Here is a 20,656-nt window from a genome sequence, read left to right as displayed (position 1 = left end):
ACTTCCTTTCCTTTGGCAAAATGGGTCAAAAGAAGGACTTGACAGGCTCAGAAAAGTCAAAAATAGTGAGATATCTTGCAGAGGGATGCAGCAGTCTTAAAATTGCAAAGCTTCTGAAGCGTGATCATCGAACAATCAAGTGTTTCATTCAAAATAGTCAACAGGGTGGCAAGAAGCGTGTGGAAAAACCAAGGCGCAAAATAACTGCCCATGAACTGAGAAAAGTCAAGCGTGCAGCTGCCAAGATGCCACTTGCCACCAGTTTGGCCATATTTCAGAGCTGCAACATCACTGGAGTGCCCAAAAGCACAAGGTGTGCAATACTCAGAGACATGGCCAAGGTAAGAAAGGCTGAAAGACGACCACCACTGAACAAGACACACAAGCTGAAACGTCAAGACTGGGCCAAGAAATATCTCAAGACTGATTTTTCTAAGGTTTTATGGACTGATGAAATGAGAGTGAGTCTTGATGGGCCAGATGGATGGGCCCGTGGCTGGATTGGTAAAGGGCAGAGAGCTCCAGTCCGACTCAGACGCCAGCAAGGTGGAGGTGGAGTACTGGTTTGGGCTGGTATCATCAAAGATGAGCTTGTGGGGCCTTTTCGGGTTGAGGATGGAGTCAAGCTCAACTCCCAGTCCTACTGCCAGTTTCTGGAAGACACCTTCTTCAAGCAGTGGTACAGGAAGAAGTCTGCATCCTTTAAGAAAAACATGATTTCCATGCAGGACAATGCTCCATCACACGCGTCCAAGTACTCCACAGCGTGGCTGGCAAGAAAGGGTATAAAAGAAGAAAAACTAATGACATGGCCTCCTTGTTCACCTGATCTGAACCCCATTGAGAACCTGTGGTCCATCATCAAATGTGAGATTTACAAGGAGGGGAAAACAGTACACCTCTCTGAACAGTGTCTGGGAGGCTGTGGTTGCTGCTGCACGCAATGTTGATGGTGAACAGATCAAAACACTGACAGAATCCATGGATGGCAGGCTTTTGAGTGTCCTTGCAAAGAAAGGTGGCTATATTGGTCGCTGATTTGTTTTTGTTTTGTTTTTGAATGTCAGAAATGTATATTTGTGAATGTGGAGATGTTATATTGGTTTCACTGGTAAAAATAAATAATTGAAATGGGTATATATTTGTTTTTTGTTAAGTTGCCTAATAATTATGCACAGTAATAGTCACCTGCACAGACAGATATCCCCCTAAAATAGCTAAAACTAAAAACAAACTAAAAACTACTTCCAAAAACATTCAGCTTTGATATTAATGAGTTTTTTGGGTTCATTGAGAACATGGTTGTTGTTCAATAATAAAATTATTCCTCAAAAATACAACTTGCCTAATAATTCTGCACTCCCTGTATTTAGTTCATCTTCACTGTCATGGCTGAGGGCATCGTTAATAACAATGGTTTGGAAAGGTCACATAGAGTTCTCTGAAAGAGAGAAAAAGATGCAAATGTTTACAAAGAAGTGCTAAACAACTATCACACTCACAACGACCAAAAGGAGGCGGGGACAATGACCAGTATCAGAGATGCAAACCAACTCTTAACGACCACAAACAGACACAAAATAACTACAGAAAGAAGATAATCAAAGTGAAACTAAAGACTAAAAAATCCATCGAGTTAACAAATGAGAATAAAATAACAACTTAACACAGAAAATGCCTTCATGCACAAATGTCCTCACAAGGTCTGAAATAGTTCCTGGTCCCCGTGTGAACAGATTTACAGGTACACCCACACACCCGCCGAGCAGCCTGTCACTCATCTCCATTCACCTTTTAGCAGCGTCTCAGCAGGGATCACATCAACACTCATTCAGCAGGCAAATCTCATCCCTCCACAATCTTTCAGCACCAGTTAGGCTGTCTCAGCAGGGGGGATGGAGGCTCAGTGTGTCCGTGTGTGTGTGTTTCTATAATCTACCCTTAATCCCCTCACAATCCTCTTCTTCTCTTTACAGAAGGAAGAAAGGCAGGAGAAGAATGAATAACAGAAATGAGAGGTGGATGAAAAACAGCTTCTGTCCTCCTGACTACAACTGCTGCTCTCAGCATTGGTAATTAAATCTGTTTTCACACATGCAAAGCAGCCACAGTGTCCGATTCAGTGACATCGGACATGGCGTAGACTTTAACCTTAAACTCGTGTGAGGACAGTGCAGGTAAAACAGCTTCTGTCAGACACTTTTTAGGGAATCGTTCTGCAATTTTAACAGGCAGATCTGCAGTGTTGTGAAGGGCGTCACCAAGTTAAAGCCATTGTTATCTCTTAGAAACATTTATTCATGCGTTTATCACATCTTTATGAGTTGGACAAATTCCTCCTCGATTGTAAACGCTTTAAAAACCTCAGCTGCTAGAGAAAAGATGATTTTATCAACCGTGAAATGCAAAGCTCATTTGATTTTGAAGCCATTCATGGATCAGTGCCACAAAATGAACTCCATAGTTTGACTCACTGAGGTCCTTTCCTCTAATAACCAAAGGTGACCCAGCTTTAAAGGCTGCTGCTCTGGAGCACCATGTAACTAATTCTTTTTCTCAAATGACTTCCTGTGGCTGTGAGCAAAAACAAAACGAAAATATATGACTCTGCCTGAACTATATGGAGACTAATCATGCTTAGGTGCGTAATCACTCCCTGAAAATCTACATGGATTTAATATAGTGTGTTGAGTACACCGTCATTGTTTCCTCTATTTTAATAATGTTTCTGTTTGCAGACATTTATACTAATTGGTTGTATTTTTATTATATTTTATCTTTTCTTTGCAGCAATTAGAAATCTGGCAGCCATCTCCAAATATACAGGAAGTTAGCGTAATCCAGCTGAGGGGTGATAACTTTTACGATGCCTTTTAGCAAGTTTAACTGGTGTAGGTGTCCACGGTTGTAGCTGTATGGCCATGCAAAGAGTGGGGGATTGTAGGAATTCAACTCATGCCAAGTCTTTTTTGTTTGTTTGTTTGTTTGTTTTTTGCCAAAAATATTTTCCAGTATCTCACAGGAGGAAATTTTAAAGTATGATGAATTTTGGGTCATAATTAGGTATTTTAAAAATGCTAAATGTGTCAGTTATAGCTCAAAATATATTAGCAAGATAAGCTAATATATGGATGCATCTGAGCTGAAACTCCAAATCTGTTACCAGGCAGAAGAACAGCTTAAATATCAGCAGGGGGAAAGAGAAGAGAATAATATCTAGAAATAAAAAGGAGAACGTAAGAACAAACTTGAGCTTCCTTTTATCCTTATTCTATTTACTTTGCAAGCGATTTGGAAACAACAGATTTAGCCTGTACATGCTAAATGACCGTCTGGTCACGTTCACAGTTATTGTGTCTTTATTTGTAAGTTAGTAATAATGGTTTCTGGGCACCTGTCTTCATGTGTTCCACTTTGTCCCATACAAACACATTTAGTTTGTTGGGTTCTGGTCACGTCAGTCACTCAGGCTGTGTGTAGGCAGAGTACTGACTGGTTGTAAATTTAGCTCGAGTTCACAGAGAAGAGAAATGAGCAGGGAAAAAATGTAAAAGTTTTTTTTTTTTTAAACTACATTAAAAGTAAAAATAATGTAAGACTCAACATTTCGGTTCCTTAGTACGTACACGTCACAACTCGGCTAATGGTTTTCATTAGGTGGTAGTACCTGGTACCAGGCTACAGTAAATGCCTGTAAAAACAATGCCATGGTCCCCAAGTCTGATGAAAAGCCACAGCGGGTATAAATGACGTCACAGGACTATTGGCTGTGATGCTATAATGATGCACGCACATTAGGTGGTCCTCAATTGTTATGGAAAATGACTAAAACCGAGTTAAGCTGAATTACCACTTCAGCTAGTGGTAAAGAGCTGGTCCACAGGTCTATTTCAGTGAGTCCAATTAGCTGAGTTGAACCAGCAGCTACAACCACCCGTGTCACCATTCACCTGTCAGTCAAACAAAAGGCCACACCCCTAACAGTTGTTATGATGGGTTAAGTTAGTAACAGAGATCAAAACTGTTTCTGCAGGAGGCTGTAAACACTTTCATTTAAAGTTGAACACTTTAACACTGGAGTCTGTGGGAGTCCCAGCCTCCAGTGGTCGTTAGAGGAACTGCAGTTTATGTCCGTGTTTTGGCATTTCAGCTCCAGAGGTGATGCTGTGTTTAAAGCCCCCGCAGGGATTTTTGGTGGAAGCTCGGAAGTAAACAAGGAGTTTAATGTGATACCAAGAATAATGACTTTATTTACTAATCAGTTTCCTGAGTTTAAAAAACAGGAGCTGAGCCTGCAGCTCACACACACACACACACACACACAAGCACAGCTCTGCAGACACACACACTGCCAGTTCACTCTGCCTCCCTGTGAATGTGTGTGTGTGAGGCCATTTGGTGGCTTTGGGAAAGCTGCGACCTCAGCACAGTTCCCAGGAAGGTGGTGGTGATGAATGTATGAGAGCCACATTTTGCTGTGCTAGAAAGTTGTGAACTCTGCATTTGGTTGGTGTGGAGGTGGACGCTCTGCGGTTTGAGCAGAGTTCTGTTTTTCTGCCATAGCCTCATACCTGACTCACAAACCTATTCCAGCCGCTCTGCAGATCCCTGAGAGCCCCCCTCTCTCCCCCCCTCTCCCTGTCCCACACCCGCGTTTCACTTGCAGCCTCTCTTTGCGGTCATGACGTCACGACCCCTCCCCTCCAGAGTGAGGAGGAAAACTCGTGGCTGTGCCCAGAGGAGGCCACAGAGAAGCAGATCAGTGATCACAGACAGGTTTACTGCAGCCTCACCATGCTGGACACGCTCACCTTCCTCCTGGAGAAGCTCTTCCTCCTCGCGCACATCAAGCTCTCCAGCCTGCTGCCTCCTCTGGGCGTAGAGTGCGCAGAGCCGCCGCCCACCACCAAGCGCTGTGACCGGGAGGACTCACCGCCGCAGCCGGACTCAGCCTCTCACCGGTTCCAGCGGGGAGACCTGCTGGAGGTTCCCCGGACTCTCTTCACCCACTTTGGCATCTACCTGGGCGACGACCGGGTGGCGCACCTCATCCCGGACATCCTCCCGGCGCTGACCGCCGACAGCCGCCAGATCCAGGAGATGGTGACCAACACGCGGCTGCTGCTCGGGGTCATCGCGAAGCGCGCCAGCGTGCGCGTGGACTCCGTGGAGGACTTCGCGTACGGCGCCGGGATCCTGCTGAACGCCATGGACCGCTCGGTGCGCAAGAGCCCGCTGGCCGGGGAAGAGGTGGCGCTGCGGGCGGAGCGGCTGGTGGGCACCGTCACCTACAGCCTGCTATGGAACAACTGCGAGCACTTCGTCACCTACTGCCGCTACGGCACCGCGCAGAGCCTGCAGACCGACAAGGTGAGCCCGAGCATAAGACCGACCCGGCGTGGGTGCGGGGTGTGTTATGTCTAATATCTCTCCTTCTGATGGTAAACCCACCGCAGTGAACAGGATCTATGAAGGAGAACCTGCTCTGTTTATGTGTCGTTGTATTTCCATTATAAAAAACTGGCCTTTTTGACACTGAAAGTTTGTTTACAGAACTTTAAAGTTATATTTGCCATAAGTTCTGCTTCCCTCTTTGCCAGATCGCTCTTGAAAAACATTTTTGGTGTCACTGACACTCAGAGTGACTCCGTATCATTCAAATCATTAAATGATTTGATAAATCATTAAAATGTGTCTGACACATTTTAACAGATTATAGGCCAACAAGTCATTTATGACAGTTTAAGTTTAATTTTTGGCACAACATCAGAGCGTTTACTTTGACAGCGCTGCACTGATGCTTCACAGTGATTTCTTTTTTCTTTTTTCACGGTAAGCAGGAACAGTTTGTTCTGCTGCAAATCTTTATTTCTTCTTAACGTTTTATTTGAATGTGAAGTTGAGGTGCATCCAAGCGTGTTTAAAAGCCTGTAAACAAAGCCCCGTTTTCCTTTCCTTTTACAGCAGTCATTAGATTTTGAATGTGTAGATGGTTTGTGAACTTGAGGCTGGATTTTTAAATGTGGCGGCACAAAAAATCTGAATATTAAGTCTTTATCTGTTACCTGGTTTGGTGCAGATGGTCATGGGTGCTGGCAGTAAACGTGACACTGACTCAGACCTCGGGCTCAGGTGACATTCACAGCCAAACTCTGGTGTCATTAAACATTTTTAACGAGGAAATAGAACAAGATTTATGCCCTCATCCTTTTCAGTTTTTACATCTTTTCAAAGCCATTCACTGGGCCACATTGGACCCTGTGCCAGGCTGGTTCTAGACCACGAACCGCATGTTTGACATCTGTTTAGAGTGATTGAGAAGTAATATTACAACAGTTTTCACAGTGAAACACATTGAAAGTAAATAGTCACCTGCATGACATTATTATTATTGATTAAATGCAATCACATTACTTTAATATAGCAGCTTTAATCACTTAAGTGGCATAAAAATAAAAAGAAGCACAGCAAACAGGATCACAGCATCGTTTGCAGCTTAGGTTCACAAACACAGTCAGTGGTTAGTTATTATTATTGCTATAGAACCAGCTCGCTGTGTTCTGCCATGCTCTAGTCTGGCTGCATCTGTTTACCGGCTGCTCTGCAGGTCTTCTCTTTTTATTTTCCATCCACAGAACTTTAAAAGTTCCACAGAGGTAGGATAGAGGAGTGGAAAGAAGCCATAATAGCAATAATCACGGATAAAGACACATCCAAAGTGGGGGGGAGCTAAGAAAGGAAACACACCGTAAAAACCAGAAAGTCGCTGTTCTCTTTGTACAGCTAACTCTGTTCACCGCACTGATTTATTCATGAGCTTTAAGTCTTCATTTTCAGACATTAAAAACAACATTTAGAGCCCTCGGCCTCTGTTTCCAAGTGAATGTGAAGCTGCTTCTGAGCAGAAAAGGAAAATCTGGGTCACTTCTTGGAAAAGTCCTGAGAACAAGAGCTGCATTCAGACCAGAGTCGCCTGCCAGAAACCAAAAGGCAGCAGCAGAGTCTGGGCTGGTACGCTCTGATGATGATGATGATGATGATGATGCAGCAGAGGCTCCTGCACATCAGAAAGCTAACCTCTCTGTGGTTAATTCAGATTGTGGTTAGGCATCACAGAAGCAACTCTGTTTGAGGCTTTTTGGGTTCAGTTTGGCGCCGTCCTTTCGGATTTTGTCCAAATATCTGAAAAACTAGAGACACTCCCATCAGCTTCAGCTTTACTTTATGCTCCGTGCTAATAAGAAATGCTAATGAGAAAACAGATTAATAGCATGTTACACCATTTTCACCAGTTCCTCTGAACATCTGAAGTTCAAAGTAAAAAGTTCTAAGTGAAATGTTTATTTGACATAAAAGCACAAAAAAAGTTTAAAAAAAACCTGACAGATAATTAATATATTGAGTATTTAACACTCAGCAAAATCATTTATTATTATTTGAGCACCAAAGCTATTTTTAGCTAACAGTTTACTCAAGGTGCTTTATATTCTAAGGTAAAGACCCCACAGTGAAACAGTCCCTAGGTTGCTGAAGGGCGCGGCACCAACAACTCCCTTGTGATTGCATTGGTCATTAGAGGAAGGTTGCCATGGTTACCAATAGTTAACGTTAAATACAGCGACCTGTCTACAAACATTCAGATTTTACACTTTGAGCTTTAGTGAATCTTTAAAAAAGTGTGACTCAAAAAACAGAACATTCGCCGTCACAGTAAAAGTTGTGGCTTACTGCTAAAATCCACACACATTTAAAAAAAGGCAGCTCTTACTTTGAAGGTCAATGATTCCTGATTTACAGTTTGCGTTATCACAGCGTCACTACTGCTTGGCGAGTCATAGCAACTCGACATCTTTCACACAAACTACAGGCGACCGCAGCTATCAGTTAGCGACCAAATCAATTGCGAGGATGTTTTTAGTGCACCATCAAATACATCTTTATGACCACTTTCACTCCACCAACCCGTTAAAGTATATACACAATTTCCCTAGCAACCAGTGGTTGGCATGCAGTCTGTAGGCCTGTGGAACAGGGGCCTAATACACTTGACCTACATGTAAAACAAATGCCAAACCAGTTAACATCACAGGGGGCGCTGTCTTGCACAGATTTGCAGAAGGGAGACCTCTAGTGGTAGGAAGCTCTGCCTCAGCTAAAAGAAACAAAGGAAAAAATACATTTGAAAGTTTATTTTCTTTTACATTAAAAAAATATATGTATATATCAATTACTGCACACACATACAAAATGAAAATTCTTGCTGTATATGCAATATTATCCTATCTTATAATGAAACTGAAGCTAAACGCAGCAGGAATGAAGAACAGGCTGTGGCTTCTCTCTTGCAGCAGAGAAACTTTCCCCTGATCGAGTTTCACTTCCTGTAATCTCTAACCTAAACATCAGACCTGTCTGCAGCCTCAGAGTCTGCCTCTACAGGTTCATTACAGGGGGGGCTAGGGGCCAACAGAAGCTCTTAAAAGGACCTCTTAGGGCCCCTCACTAAAATAAACATCAGGTCAATTATGGCCGTTATTCTGCTACAAGAGGTCGGCTTAGAGAAAGTCTTAAGACTGGGGCTTTGCTTCATTTGTATCCACCATAAAAAACTCTTTGATTTGAGCTTTTTGGTTAGTCTTTGGGGAAGAGAATAGAGTGAATTTATTCTGTGTCTAATAGTTTTATCTGTGTATTAAGCGACTCATTGGGTGTAAATTAAAAAAAAAAAAGGCCTAAAGACTAACCAACCTACATGCTTTACACCTTGGAAAACTGCTGAGTGTTTTGGGGAGTTGCCCTGGTTTTAAAAACTGTGTCACATTGATTTAATTTGGGTTTTTTCCTCTTTGTTCACTGAGAAATAAAATTAATCCTGAGTTTATATTTTCTCATCACATTTAAAGCTCTTCAGCTGCTCTATTCATATGATCATAATTAATTTTGTGCCCGTTTTCCTCCTCTCTCTCTCCAGTTTTGCGAGTGGCTGAAGTTGCTGATCCGGGACCAGCGAAACGCCATGCTGACGGCACTGCTAGGGCTCCTTTCCATGGCTTATATGGGAATATCCGTCAGCACCGCCCTGCCAGCCTTCCTCATCCCCTTCACCCTGTGGATGGCGAGCTAGGAGCCGCCTGGAGCTGCACTTACTGTCAGCGTTCAAGCCTTACCGCTGGTTCAGAGCTCACTGAGCCGCCATATTGGAAGACCAACACTGTGGACGTAGTCTTCTGCAAACATTTTAACTTTTCAAAAAACTTTTTAAAATTGTACTTCACCATCTGGTAGCTTTTTTCTGCTGCACAGAAAGTGATTTGCTTGTTATTTTTTCAGTTCATTCCTTTTTTTTTTTTAAACAAAAAAAAAAAACAAAAAAGGAAAAAAATGGAGATGGGAGGTTAACAGAGTTAGCAACAGGCTCAAAATTCACCAAAACTCAAAAATGTTGTGCCTCCAACAAGATTTGGTTGACTAATGATGTCTCAAGGTGAAAGGTTGTGCTGGTAAAGGAACCAAAGATGACTTATTTATTTTTCTATTGAGGCCATACATACGGTTCTGAAGGGTTTATTGACTTGAAAAAAAATTAACTCTGCTTTCTATCTTGACCGTCTTAAAAGACATGAAACACTAAAGTCAGTTGTTTAATTTCCCTTTGTTTGAATGTTCCTTTTAGTACTGTAACCAGGTGAAGCTCATGTGTAAATGTCTGTAGATAGTCTACATGACCTGATTGTTTCCTAACAGTCACAAGCTTTTGTACAGAATTATTTTTTACCTCTTTGTAACAATGTGCTGTGTTTTATATGTAAATAAAGGAAATGGAAGCAAACAGATATCTTGTATTCCTTATCAACCAGATAACCACGTCATCAATTCCACCCTTGTTGGAGTCTCCGAGTTTCTTCTGTCAGTCAAGATGTGAAAATTTGAAAAACTACTTTCCTTTTGTTAGAATTTTAAAGTCTTGTAAACGATTTTTACCAATCAAATGTGAAAACCTGACAAAGTGAAGAGATTTAACATTGACACGTTTGGGGCTGCATTTCAGTGCCGTTGGAGATCTTGATGAAATGATGAATGCAGAAAAGTAACGTCCAACATAAAAATGTGTGAACAATGTAAAATGTGATTGTAGTATAAAAACCAAGCTAATGTTAGTTACAGGTGATGCGTTGCACCCTATTCAGGTAAATATATCAGATTTCTTGAATGCCTTGCAGGCATTTCCTCAAATTTGGCACAAATTTTCATGTCCATGCATGACTGAAATAGAAAGCCTGTGTTTTAGCTCATTTTCATACATTATGAACCTTTTCACCAGAAACGATAAGAGCCAGAAGATCATATCAGGCAGACAAACATGGATCTAACCATGGAAACTATGGAGCTTTCACTCAGTTTTAGAGTGTCCTGCTCAAAAAAAGCTCTTAAAGGTTCCCAGCAGTTTCTAATCCCCTTTCTGCCCCACCCACCAGCAGAACAAAACCACACCGCAGACAGCTCCACTTTCCCCTTCGTCTCCTCTCGACATGTTTCCCCTGCCGCTTCTCGGTCTGCTTTTCATCTCAGCCTCGGGACTCGAGCCATCGGCGGAGAAGAAGAAAGAGAAGGAGAATGAAGAGGAACTGGAGTGTCATGGAGGGGAGAGGAGGAAGAGTAAATATGACATGATATTCACCAGAGGAGACCTGCTGGAGGTTCCCAGGACTCTGTTCATACACTTTGGGATTTACCTGGGCGGAGGCAGGTAAGGGTGACACACAGCTAGAATATCAGTGAAACAGTTCAAAGGTATCAAAAGGTTTCAAAAAAGTGAAAATGTTGCTGATTCCAGCGTTTTTCCTTCGTTTCTCACCGATGTCTCACACTTTCCATTTATTTGTCCTGACTCCTTTCCTTTCCACAGAGTAGCTCATTTCATCCCAGACATCATGCCCGTCATCTCCAGTGACCAGTATCGGATCAGGCAGATGGTCTCCAATACTAGACTCCTACTGGGAGTACTGGCTAAGGTACACCAAGTGCTGCAGCAGCTGAGCATCTGGTTTAATGTGCAACAGCGTTTTCTCTCATATCAAATGACAGCAGGTAAAGAATCGGTTGTAAATGAGATCTAACTGGTGTCTTGTGTCTTCAGTGTGGCAGTGTGAGGGTGGACTCAGTAGAGGACTTTGCCTATGGAGCAGACATACGGGTCAACCCCATGGACAAGGTGAAATCAGGACAAAACAAACCTAACACTTTAATTATAAGATGTTAAAGAAGTTAAAGTAATTAACACATGATTCTATTATTGATAAGTCCTTCGTCTAAATAGTAATACACCCAAAGACACTTTATTGGTTTGAGATGCCATAAAGTTACATTTAAGGACTTTTTATACTATTTTTATGCTAGACTGTGGGCTTAATATACATGAATCCACTCCTGGGTTAAGCCTAATTATTGAGTAAAAAGAGAAACACTTGCCTGTGAAGCAACACCTCTTATAGCTTTAAACTGAGAAAAAGAGAGAAAACGGTGTTTCCTTTCAAATGTTTCTGGCCACCAAACTGGGAATTAACCTTCTAAATAAATGTTAATCTGAAGGGATTATAGATGTGGCAACAGCTGCAGGCAACGTGGGGTTATGGTAAATACTCTTGTATTTATGTAGCACTTTTCTACCAATATAAAGTGCCTTTTTACTACAATTGTGAATAGAAAGCACTTTTCCTACTACAATCAAGGACTTAAATCACTGTTAAATACAAGTCCTATTCACCCAGTCATACAAACACTTCTTCCTGTGCTTGAGCATTTTATCAAACATTCAAACACACACCCACAAACCCTGGGGTTTGGGATCCTGCCCACACATACTTCAACACGCAGGCTGCTCTCTTCTGTGTGCAGGTATTAAGCCATGCAGTGCTGAAAGGGGAGGAGGTGGCCAGAAGGGCAGAGAAGCTGCAGGGAGAAGTGCCCTACAGCCTGCTGTGGTACAACTGTGAACACTTTGTCATGTCCTGCCGATACGGCACTGTCATGAGCTTCCAGACATTTCAGGTGATCTTAGAGATGATAATGTTTTTTTCTTATTAATAGATCATTGCATTTTAAAATCACGTTGTTTTTTTTTTTAAATCAATTACACAGCTACACGACTGTCGTCAGTTTGTCTTTCATAGCTGATAGAAAGCTCAACTTTCTGTCGTAGTTCTCCTCAGTTTATGTGGAGGCAATGAAAGCAGCTGTAATGGCACCACTTGTTCTTCTCTGGATGGGTAAATGCCACAAAATTCAACATTCAAGGTCCAACTCATCAGTGGGTGGCATGGGTTCAAATCTTGCTCCTGACTTGGGAAATGAAAAATGGAATTAAGAAATGAAGCTGCTGAAATAGCAGTTGAAGCGCTCATGATGTTTAAACTGTGAAAGTAACTGACTGTCATTAACAGCTCAGTCACAGTAAAGCAAGAACAGGACAGGAACCTCCTTTGATCAGGGGAAATTAGCGATTTCATTGACTTTCTTCATATTTAGCAACCATCTAGTCACCCAGATGTTCAGCAACATCTTTAATGTCTTGGGGATCTTTTCTAATGGCAATGGAATTGCACAGATGCCCTGTAGGGGGAAACCCGTCTCCCCCCACAATTTGGATTACCTGCATCATCCTGGTCAGCAAATAATTGCACTTTATAAAAGCAGACAGATCCCTAACCCACTGCTTTCAATCAGTTTCAGTCTGTAATACCAGTGAGTGACATTCCTCACTAGGGGGCGCCACTCGACAGCATATCAGTGAATGCATTTAAAACTTGTCGGTTTTAAATGCATTCACAATCTATCCTCATGTAAAAACTTGTCACCCAAACTTTGACCTGAAGGCTCAGAATCTCTGAAAGAACAGCAAACAGCTCCTCCAACACTGAACACACATCAGATCACGCTTCTTTCCTACACTTCAGCTGCAAAGCAGTTGTTTCCTGCTGCAGATTAACACTGACCACAGATCAGACCAGCCTGCCTCTTTAATAGGGTTAAGCCTCCCTGTTGCAGCAACAGGCCCTGAGTGAAAGCTCTTTTGTTGTTGCAGCATTGTTCCGAGGCCGTCTGATTGCAGCGTGCGATTAAAAGCATGTACCCTAATCATGAAAGAAGGCAGTAAACAAAGATGCTTGTGCTGCAGTGCATGGACCGGAGGAAGACGAGTGTGGCAATTAGAGTGAAATTTAAAAAGACCAAAGCGGCTTAAAGGACGTCATTTGTATAAAAGAAATGTAAAAAAAGTGAAAGTCGTCATTAAAGACAGTTGCGTGGTAGCATGTCAGTACCTTTAAGATTAGACAATTTATCAGTCAGCTGATAAACAAGCACAGAAGCATGTGTTGTGGACGGTTTTCACTTGTTTCAGAAGTGATTGTCTAGTAAAGCCATGAAAACCAGATTACTGTGCAACTACTCCATCTAGTGGAAACACAGTGCTGATTTTAAACTCTGCACTGCAGTCCAACAGAACGCACACACACTCACTGGCCAATTTATTAGGTATACCTTGCTAGTACTGGGTTGGGCCTCCTTTTTGCCTTCAGAGCCATCTTAATTCTTAGTGGTCCAGATTAAATAAGGTGCTGGAAATATTCCTCTGAGGTTCGGGTCCATATTGACATGATGTCATCACACAGTTGCTGCACATTTGTCAGCTGGGTATCCATGATGAGCAGTTCTACTACTTCCCACAGGTCCCAAATAGATCCGGTCACTGTTGAGGCTATTTCATTTCAGCGAACTCATCATCATGTTCAAGAAACCAGTTTGAGATGATTTGAGCTTTGTGGCATGTTAGGGGCAACTATTCATCAGAAAGATGGGATGGACATGGTCGGAAGCAATACTCAGGTGGGCTGTGGGTTTAAAAAATCCTCAGTTGGTACTAAAGTATACCAAGAAAATATTTTCTTCATCATTACACCACCGGCAGCAGCCTGAACTGTTGTTACAAGGCAGGATGGATTCATGCTGTTTACAGCAAATTCTGACTCTACTATCTGAATGCTGCAGCAAAAATGGAGATTCATCAGACCAGGAAGCATTTTTCCAATCTTCTATTGTCCAATGTTGGAGATCCTGTGCAAACTGTAGGTTTATTTTTCTGTTCTTAGCTGACAGGAGTGATACCCCTGGTGCAGTTATCTGCTGCTGTTGGTCTTCTGCATACCTTGGTTGCATCGAGTGGTTATTTGAGTTACTGTTGCTTTGCTATTAGTCAAACCAGACATTCTCTGACCTCTGACATCAACCAGGCATTTTCCCCCCGGAGTGAAAAAAAAAATATCACTGGATATTTTCTCTTTTTCAGTCTATTCTCTGCAAACCTTAGAAATGGTTGTGTGAGAAAATCCCAGCAGATCACCAGTTTCTGAAACACTCAACAACAACATTCAAAGTCACTTAAATCATCTTTCTTCCCCATTTGGATGCTCAGCAGGTCGATCATGACCATAAATGCACTCAGCTGCTGCCATGTGATTGGCTGATTAGATATTTTTGTGAAAGTGCAGTTAAACAGGTGTGTCTAAAGTTAGGCTTGTGACTGTATAACACTGGCAAAATGCCAGGTAGCACTTTAATAAAATAAAGGGTTTTAATTTAACATCACTATCATAGATGGTTTTACATTATTGCCTTTCTTCTTCTCCTTATCAGTTCTGTAAGACGATGAGGAAGCTGCTACTGAGTCGGCGTGTTGCCAAGGCAGCAGCAGTCTTGGCAGTGTCTTTGGTGCTTTACCTGCAGGCTGTGAGTCTGTGCTCTGCCCTACTGGCTGTTATACTGCCCTTCCTCATCTGGATGGCCTCATGAAGAAAAACTGGCCTTCGAACTTGAAGAAATTTGCCCCCTGAACAACAAAACATTTAAAAAGGAAAATTCAATAAAATATTTAAAGTTCAATAAAGGTTAAGTCCTGCGTTTTTACCGACTTTTAATCTGTGTCATCAACAAGAGAAAAACATGTTTGGAGTCGAGGAGAACAAGAAAAAAAGGTTTGCCTTATTTCTTGTATGTTAACATCTTATATTAAATAAACTTTTAATTTTAATTCAGTGGACTTGAGTCCCTTTGTCTCTTTCAGGTTACTTCAAGTCTAATCTAAGCTTTAATCACAATTTTAGTTGATCCATTAAAAAGCAACATTTTTTAACATAACATGATTACTATATGGTTTTGTGTCATTTTATTATTATTTTTTTTATTAAACTTTATTCCAAAATTATTTTACACATGCTTCATTTACATTTTATTATGTATTTTGTTATTTTTTTTATTGCTCCTATTTCGTTTCATTGGTGTTATGGTTTATTTGTTTAGTATGTTTTTTTAATCGAGTTAAAAACACATTTAGATTTTTTGGAGGGGTATATTAATTACTAGTATTATTATTATTGTTGTTTATTTGTTTATTTATTTATTTTTTTACAATTTTCAAAGTTCAGGGTCATGCTTTAATATTTTATTTATTTAGTTAGTTAGTTAGTTACCTTAGTTGTGATTGGCTGACGGGAGGCCAGCTTTATGTCACTCACAGGAGTTAGGTTGGCCCGGCGGCCCCGCCCTCTTTTCTCGGTGAATCGTTGATGAAGAGCGCAGCATCGTCCGGGAACGGCAGGGTTTTATTTCACTCTGACAGGAAATGGCGCTGGAAAGAAGCGGTAGGATTTTATCCGGCCCTAAAATAAAGTTTCATTATCATGGTTTCATGCTTTGAGAAACGGTCGGAAGACAAGAAAGTTTAAGTTATATAACGGAGCTGCTAGCATGACGGCTAGCTGAGTTAGCAGCGGAACTTTGGCTTTTAAGCTTTAAACGAATAAAGTTAGCTACACACGAGCAGGTTAGAAACACAATATTAGTGTTAAATGTTGCTGTTTGGCGTTAAGATGTGAAGTGAACTCTTGAAAGTGTGAAAAATAAACTACAAAAGAAAATGAAAGCTAATTTAGCTTTTATAGCGGCTTTAGGTTATATACAAAAGACGGTGACTTACAAAACAGCCAAAAAGCACAGATATAATATTTTCAACAGAGTAAAGTAAATTATAAGACACTAAAAGTTCACATCATCCTCGGGTTCTATTTATGAGTGTTGCAGTCTCTGTTTGTTGGACAGAGGATCTCAGGGAGGAAGACGTGAACACGGACTCGGGTGAGGAGGCGAGGCCGCTGGTAATGGAGGAGGACCTAAAGGTGATCTGTGCTAAAGAGATGGCTCTGCTGTCCCTGATCGACAAGACGGGCTACAACATGGTGCAAGAGAACGGGCAGAGGAAGTACGGAGGTCCACCGCCAGGTATGTCAACCTGGGACTCAAGTAAAACAAACAAACAACAGCCCCAGGGTAGCTGTGGAGTCCTAGTTGTGTCAAAAACGGATGTATATGAGCTGTCTACGAGAGAGGTAGGTAACAAGGTGGCTCCCTGTTTACCTGGTTAGATCACGTGGTAGCCACGCCCTGTGGCCAGCAGGCAGCAGAATGAGAGAAAACTCCCTCTCTGGTCCAAACTGTGGGCTTTAATTGTTTTCATTTAGACTATTTTATTTTTATTAATGCATAAGGTTTATTTTAATTCACTAATTTTAATTATTTGCTCTTGTTTTATAACTTATGATATTCTTCTTTATTGCATTTCATTCAAACTTACAGATAAATAAGTCTTTCATACATTCATTTTCCTTTAATTAGTTTTAAATAATGTATTTTTGAACATTTCATTTTCTTTAGTTTTATTATAGATGAATTAAATTAAAATTTATTAAAAAATCAATTCAATGATAAATTATTGTTTATATGTTCTAACTTTTATTTTGACACTTTTTTTTTTTATTGATTTTAATATACCCTATTTAACTTTTAACTTTAGTATATTTATTTTTGCTAATTAAATTTGTATTCCTTTTCAATGTATGTTTGGTAAAATTATTTTTTTAAATATTTTTTTTTATATATTTCTTACTAGGGGTGGACGGTATAAACGGTATACGGTAGAAATGATATAAATTTGGCCAACGGTAGGGATTTTGACTATACCGCTGTACCGCGATAGTGCCTGTTGATGGCGTCATCAAGCTGCGCCTGTTTTGGTCGAAAGCATTGCAGCAGCTGCAAACAACATCATCTGCAAATTATGCCGGGCGACAGTAATAGCAAATGGCATTGATTCATTAATGCTGAATTCTCTCGCAGCTGCTCTATTCCCATGTTGTTGCACTATATTAATGTTCGCAGTGTTTATTTGACTTTGGGACCTGAAGTGGACGGAGTTTTGGACCCAGATTACTCCGCAAGGCTCCTGACTACGGCAGCCGTAATGCTCCGGCAATCCATCAAGCTGGTGGGGCTTAAGAGCTTACCAAAGTTGTACAAAGTCAAACATTTTTTGACAGATTTTTTAGCGCCGTGTACCACATAAAATCGGTTCGAGGTCAGTAAGCACAACCAGAATTCATACATGAGGCACCCTGTCGATTTTTGAGAAAATTAAAGGATTTTAAGTGTGCCTTATAGTGTGTAAAATACGTTACACAGAAGAAAAGAATATATCGCGATACATATCGTTACGGCACATGCTTCAAATTATACCGCGATATGGATTTTAGGCCATATCGCCCAGCTCTATTTCTTACATTGTTCTAGTTTTACCACCTTTTATTGCATTTCATTTAAATGTTTCAAATTATTTCAATTGTTAAATTAAAAAATACTTGATATGATTTTGTTACATAAACTTTTTTATTTGTAAGTCATGCATTTATTTTTTAAATTTATGCTGCTTTCAGTTTATCAGATTTGCTGTAATCTGCACAGCTTTCAAAAATACCTGCAGCAGCATCTGCTCCAATCCACATATTTTAATAATAATAATTTATTTTAATTAAGTTCCTAATTAAAAAGTTGTCAACCAAAAATGAAGAAAAAATGAAGAATAGGTCGGTAGAAATCCCAGAAATACCTCCTAATCTGATCAAAAAAGTCACAGAAATGTTTATGAATATGAAGGCTTTGATCAGCTGACTGTGTCTGTGGTGCAGGCTGGGAGGGTCCCGCCCCCCCGCGGGGTTGCGAGGTGTTCGTGGGGAAGATTCCCAGAGACATGTACGAGGACGACCTGGTGCCGCTGTTCGAGAAAGTCGGGAGGATCTACGAGTTCAGATTGATGATGGAGTTCAGCGGGGAGAACCGTGGCTATGCCTTCGTCATGTACACCGACAGGTCGCTCATCTTCCTCAGTTTTCTTTGACTCTTGCGTTTGTTTTTCAGGTGGACGCAGATAACGTTACTGTATGGGGCCCAACCATGTTTATATGTGTAGTACACAGGCATTTTGAGTCACGTCACGCTGAGAAATATGGTCTTTTTTTTTTTTTTTTTAATTGGTAAAAGTAGTTAAGCAGTCCAGTGAAGTGAAATCTGTGCAAGGAGCTTAAAAAAGAGTGTTTCTGTGCTCCAGAGAAGCAGCTCAGAGAGCCATCCAGATGCTGGACAACTACGAGGTGCGCCCGGGGAAGTTCATCGGCGTGTGTGTGAGTCTGGACAACTGCCGCCTCTTCATCGGCTCCATCCCCAAAGACAAGAGGAAGGACGAGGTCATCGAGGAGATGAAGAAGGTAAAACGGACTCACTCACTGACCTACAGTGCCTGGTTTCCATATGTGAGACCGGCATCTTTTAACTGTTTGGGTCCAAACCTTTCCCTCATTACTGCTAATGGAAATGGAGGAGAAGCGAGAGGATCAGACCGCTGTAAGAGGAAGAAGACGATCTAAGTTAAAGTCTTGCAGGCAGCAGATGGATCATTTCAGATTTAGTCCGGCCTGCTCTGCAGCTTTAATGTGTCCTCACTGTGGAGGCTTCACTTCTCTGCAGAGTTTCGCTGTCATCTCTCAGTTCGAGCCTCAGCCGTCCGCGCCCTGCACAGCTGCTGTTTAATTCAGTAATGATTGATCTGCAGCTCGGCAGCTTTCTCCTTCTCCTCCTCCTCCTCTCCATCTTTGATGAAAAACCTGAAAAAATAGCTGAAAAGATTGAGTAAAAAGTTGGGTCTTTTATAGATATTTGTTTGTAAATTTCATGGTAAAGATTGTAAAAATGGCCTCAGCGGGAAAGAGAGCAGAGCAGCCCACTGGCCGTCTGTCAGTTTGACACTGTTGGTTTTTGATGGGAGTCACGTCTGTGCAGGATGCCTCCTGTTCTACATTTATGGAGCTGGTTTGTGAATTTTATGATGATAAAACATAAAATAATAATTATTTTTTTTTAAAGGCTTTCTAACAGGATGAGTTAAGGCACTTTGAAATCAGATGATTCTTTTCACTCTCCCTGTATTACTGTTTGCTCTTTTCTCTGAAGCAGTGTGTGTCTCTCAGTTGTCAGTTTCTGCTCCTCCCCCTCTGCGTCTGTGTGTCCAGGTGACGGACGGCGTCGTGGATGCGATCGTGTACCCGAGCACCACAGACAAGAACAAAAATCGAGGTTTTGCCTTTGTGGAGTACGAGTCCCATAAAGCTGCAGCGATGGCTCGCAGGAAGCTCATTCCAGGTAGCCGTCCTCCTCCTCCTCCTCCACATGTGTCCTTCCTAACCTTTGAAGAGATCTGTGTCTCTAATGTTTGTTTTCACTGTGCTGAGTCACACGTGTGCACCTACAGCCTTTGAGCTGACTCAGTTCCTCTCAGCATCCAGCAGAGGGCAGCACAGACTGACTCCAGGGTCTAAGAGCAGGGTATAGAGCAAAGACAGCAGCTTCCAAAGCTCTGATCGTTTAACCAGCAGAAGATGAGTTCACTGATGTTGAACCCACAGGAGTGCTCGAGTCCTTTAAGCACCAAAATCACAAAAACAGAGCGATGAAGGAAACTGGAGCTCCAGCCGCTCTGAGTGATGCGATGATGTTAGAGAGAAACAACACAAACCCGGCATGTTTGCTTTTTGTAATGGCAGAAGAAACATTAAAAACTCTACATGGGTTTGAACCCACAACCTTTTTGCTGTGACACAGGAGTACTGAAGAAACAAACTGCTGTTATGAATCTGAAGCAGGACAGAGTTCGGTCTGCAAAGACAGGGGGAGTGACTGGTAATAGAGGTCAAGATCAAGATTCTTTATTTATTTGTCACATGCATAGTTACACAAGTACAACACTCAGTGAAATGAATCCTGTGCAAAAAGAAAGAACATTATATACCCATACATTAAGTGGATATATACAGGAGGACATTATGTGCAGTGAGTAGCATTATATGCAGAAAGTACGTGAATTATGTTCATTAAGTGAATTAAATAAATAAGACAGTCTGGAAATTTTAAACTGAAAATCTGAAAAAATACACATTGTGCGGATAATAGCACGCGAGCAGCATAGGTGCCCAGAGGTGTAACCCAGCTGTGTGCAGAGGGGATGAGGTGTTATTGAAGGCTGCATTGTCTCATGCTTTCTACAGCAGTTGGCTGTAGCTCACCACGTGGCTGCTTTGAGGCACTGTGTTCACCTCCTGTATTTTTTTGTCTTTATTTTTTCAGTTTTACTCATATTTAAAGATCAAACGCTGGAAAACATCACGTTCAGTGGCTCTAACGTGCAAATCGTATTGGATAACTGAGTCGTGATTATGAGAAG

At 41.5% G+C, this 20,656-nt stretch overlaps 4 protein-coding genes across 5 annotated transcripts in view; all 4 read left to right on the top strand.

Annotated features, from left to right (window-relative positions):
• Positions 1-2,072, top strand: part of lratb.1 (lecithin retinol acyltransferase b, tandem duplicate 1) — a 39,632-nt gene extending 37,560 nt beyond the window's left edge. The window contains exon 20 of the mRNA XM_025905538.1: positions 1,977-2,072. Coding sequence (XP_025761323.1) covers positions 1,977-2,006 — 30 coding nt within the window. The 3' untranslated portion in view covers positions 2,007-2,072. The remainder of the gene's footprint in view (positions 1-1,976) is intronic.
• On the top strand, positions 1,989-15,079 carry lratb.2 (lecithin retinol acyltransferase b, tandem duplicate 2). Its single transcript, XM_003455532.3, has 6 exons — positions 1,989-2,072; positions 10,479-10,747; positions 10,907-11,012; positions 11,138-11,212; positions 11,896-12,048; positions 14,692-15,079. Exons 2-6 carry the CDS (start codon positions 10,530-10,532, stop codon positions 14,845-14,847), a joined length of 708 nt encoding a protein of 235 aa, XP_003455580.1. The 5' UTR covers positions 1,989-2,072; positions 10,479-10,529; the 3' UTR covers positions 14,848-15,079.
• LOC109194412 (lecithin retinol acyltransferase) lies at positions 4,692-9,345 on the top strand. Its single transcript, XM_019360253.2, has 2 exons — positions 4,692-5,370; positions 8,972-9,345. The coding sequence occupies exons 1-2, from the start codon at positions 4,795-4,797 to the stop codon at positions 9,122-9,124; spliced, it is 729 nt and encodes a 242-aa protein (XP_019215798.1). The 5' UTR covers positions 4,692-4,794; the 3' UTR covers positions 9,125-9,345.
• A 480-nt stretch (positions 15,080-15,559) lies between the features above and the next one.
• The window catches only part of rbm46 (RNA binding motif protein 46), a 36,435-nt gene continuing 31,338 nt past the window's right edge, over positions 15,560-20,656 (top strand). Inside the window, exons 1-5 of one of the 2 annotated variants that reach the window (XM_003455543.5) lie at positions 15,560-15,695; positions 16,153-16,332; positions 18,072-18,252; positions 18,491-18,647; positions 19,449-19,578. In XM_003455543.5, the coding sequence (XP_003455591.1) occupies positions 15,677-15,695; positions 16,153-16,332; positions 18,072-18,252; positions 18,491-18,647; positions 19,449-19,578 (667 nt within the window). In that variant the 5' untranslated portion in view covers positions 15,560-15,676. Of the gene's footprint in view, positions 15,696-16,134; positions 16,333-18,071; positions 18,253-18,490; positions 18,648-19,448; positions 19,579-20,656 lie in introns of both variants that reach the window. The other variant, XM_019360251.2, reaches the window with a different exon arrangement.

This window comes from Oreochromis niloticus, linkage group LG3, assembly GCF_001858045.2.
Source record: "Oreochromis niloticus isolate F11D_XX linkage group LG3, O_niloticus_UMD_NMBU, whole genome shotgun sequence".
In the NCBI taxonomy this organism is placed as follows: domain Eukaryota; kingdom Metazoa; phylum Chordata; class Actinopteri; order Cichliformes; family Cichlidae; genus Oreochromis; species Oreochromis niloticus.
Note: the sequence above shows the minus strand (reverse complement) of the source record. Positions and strands in the feature narration are given on the sequence as shown.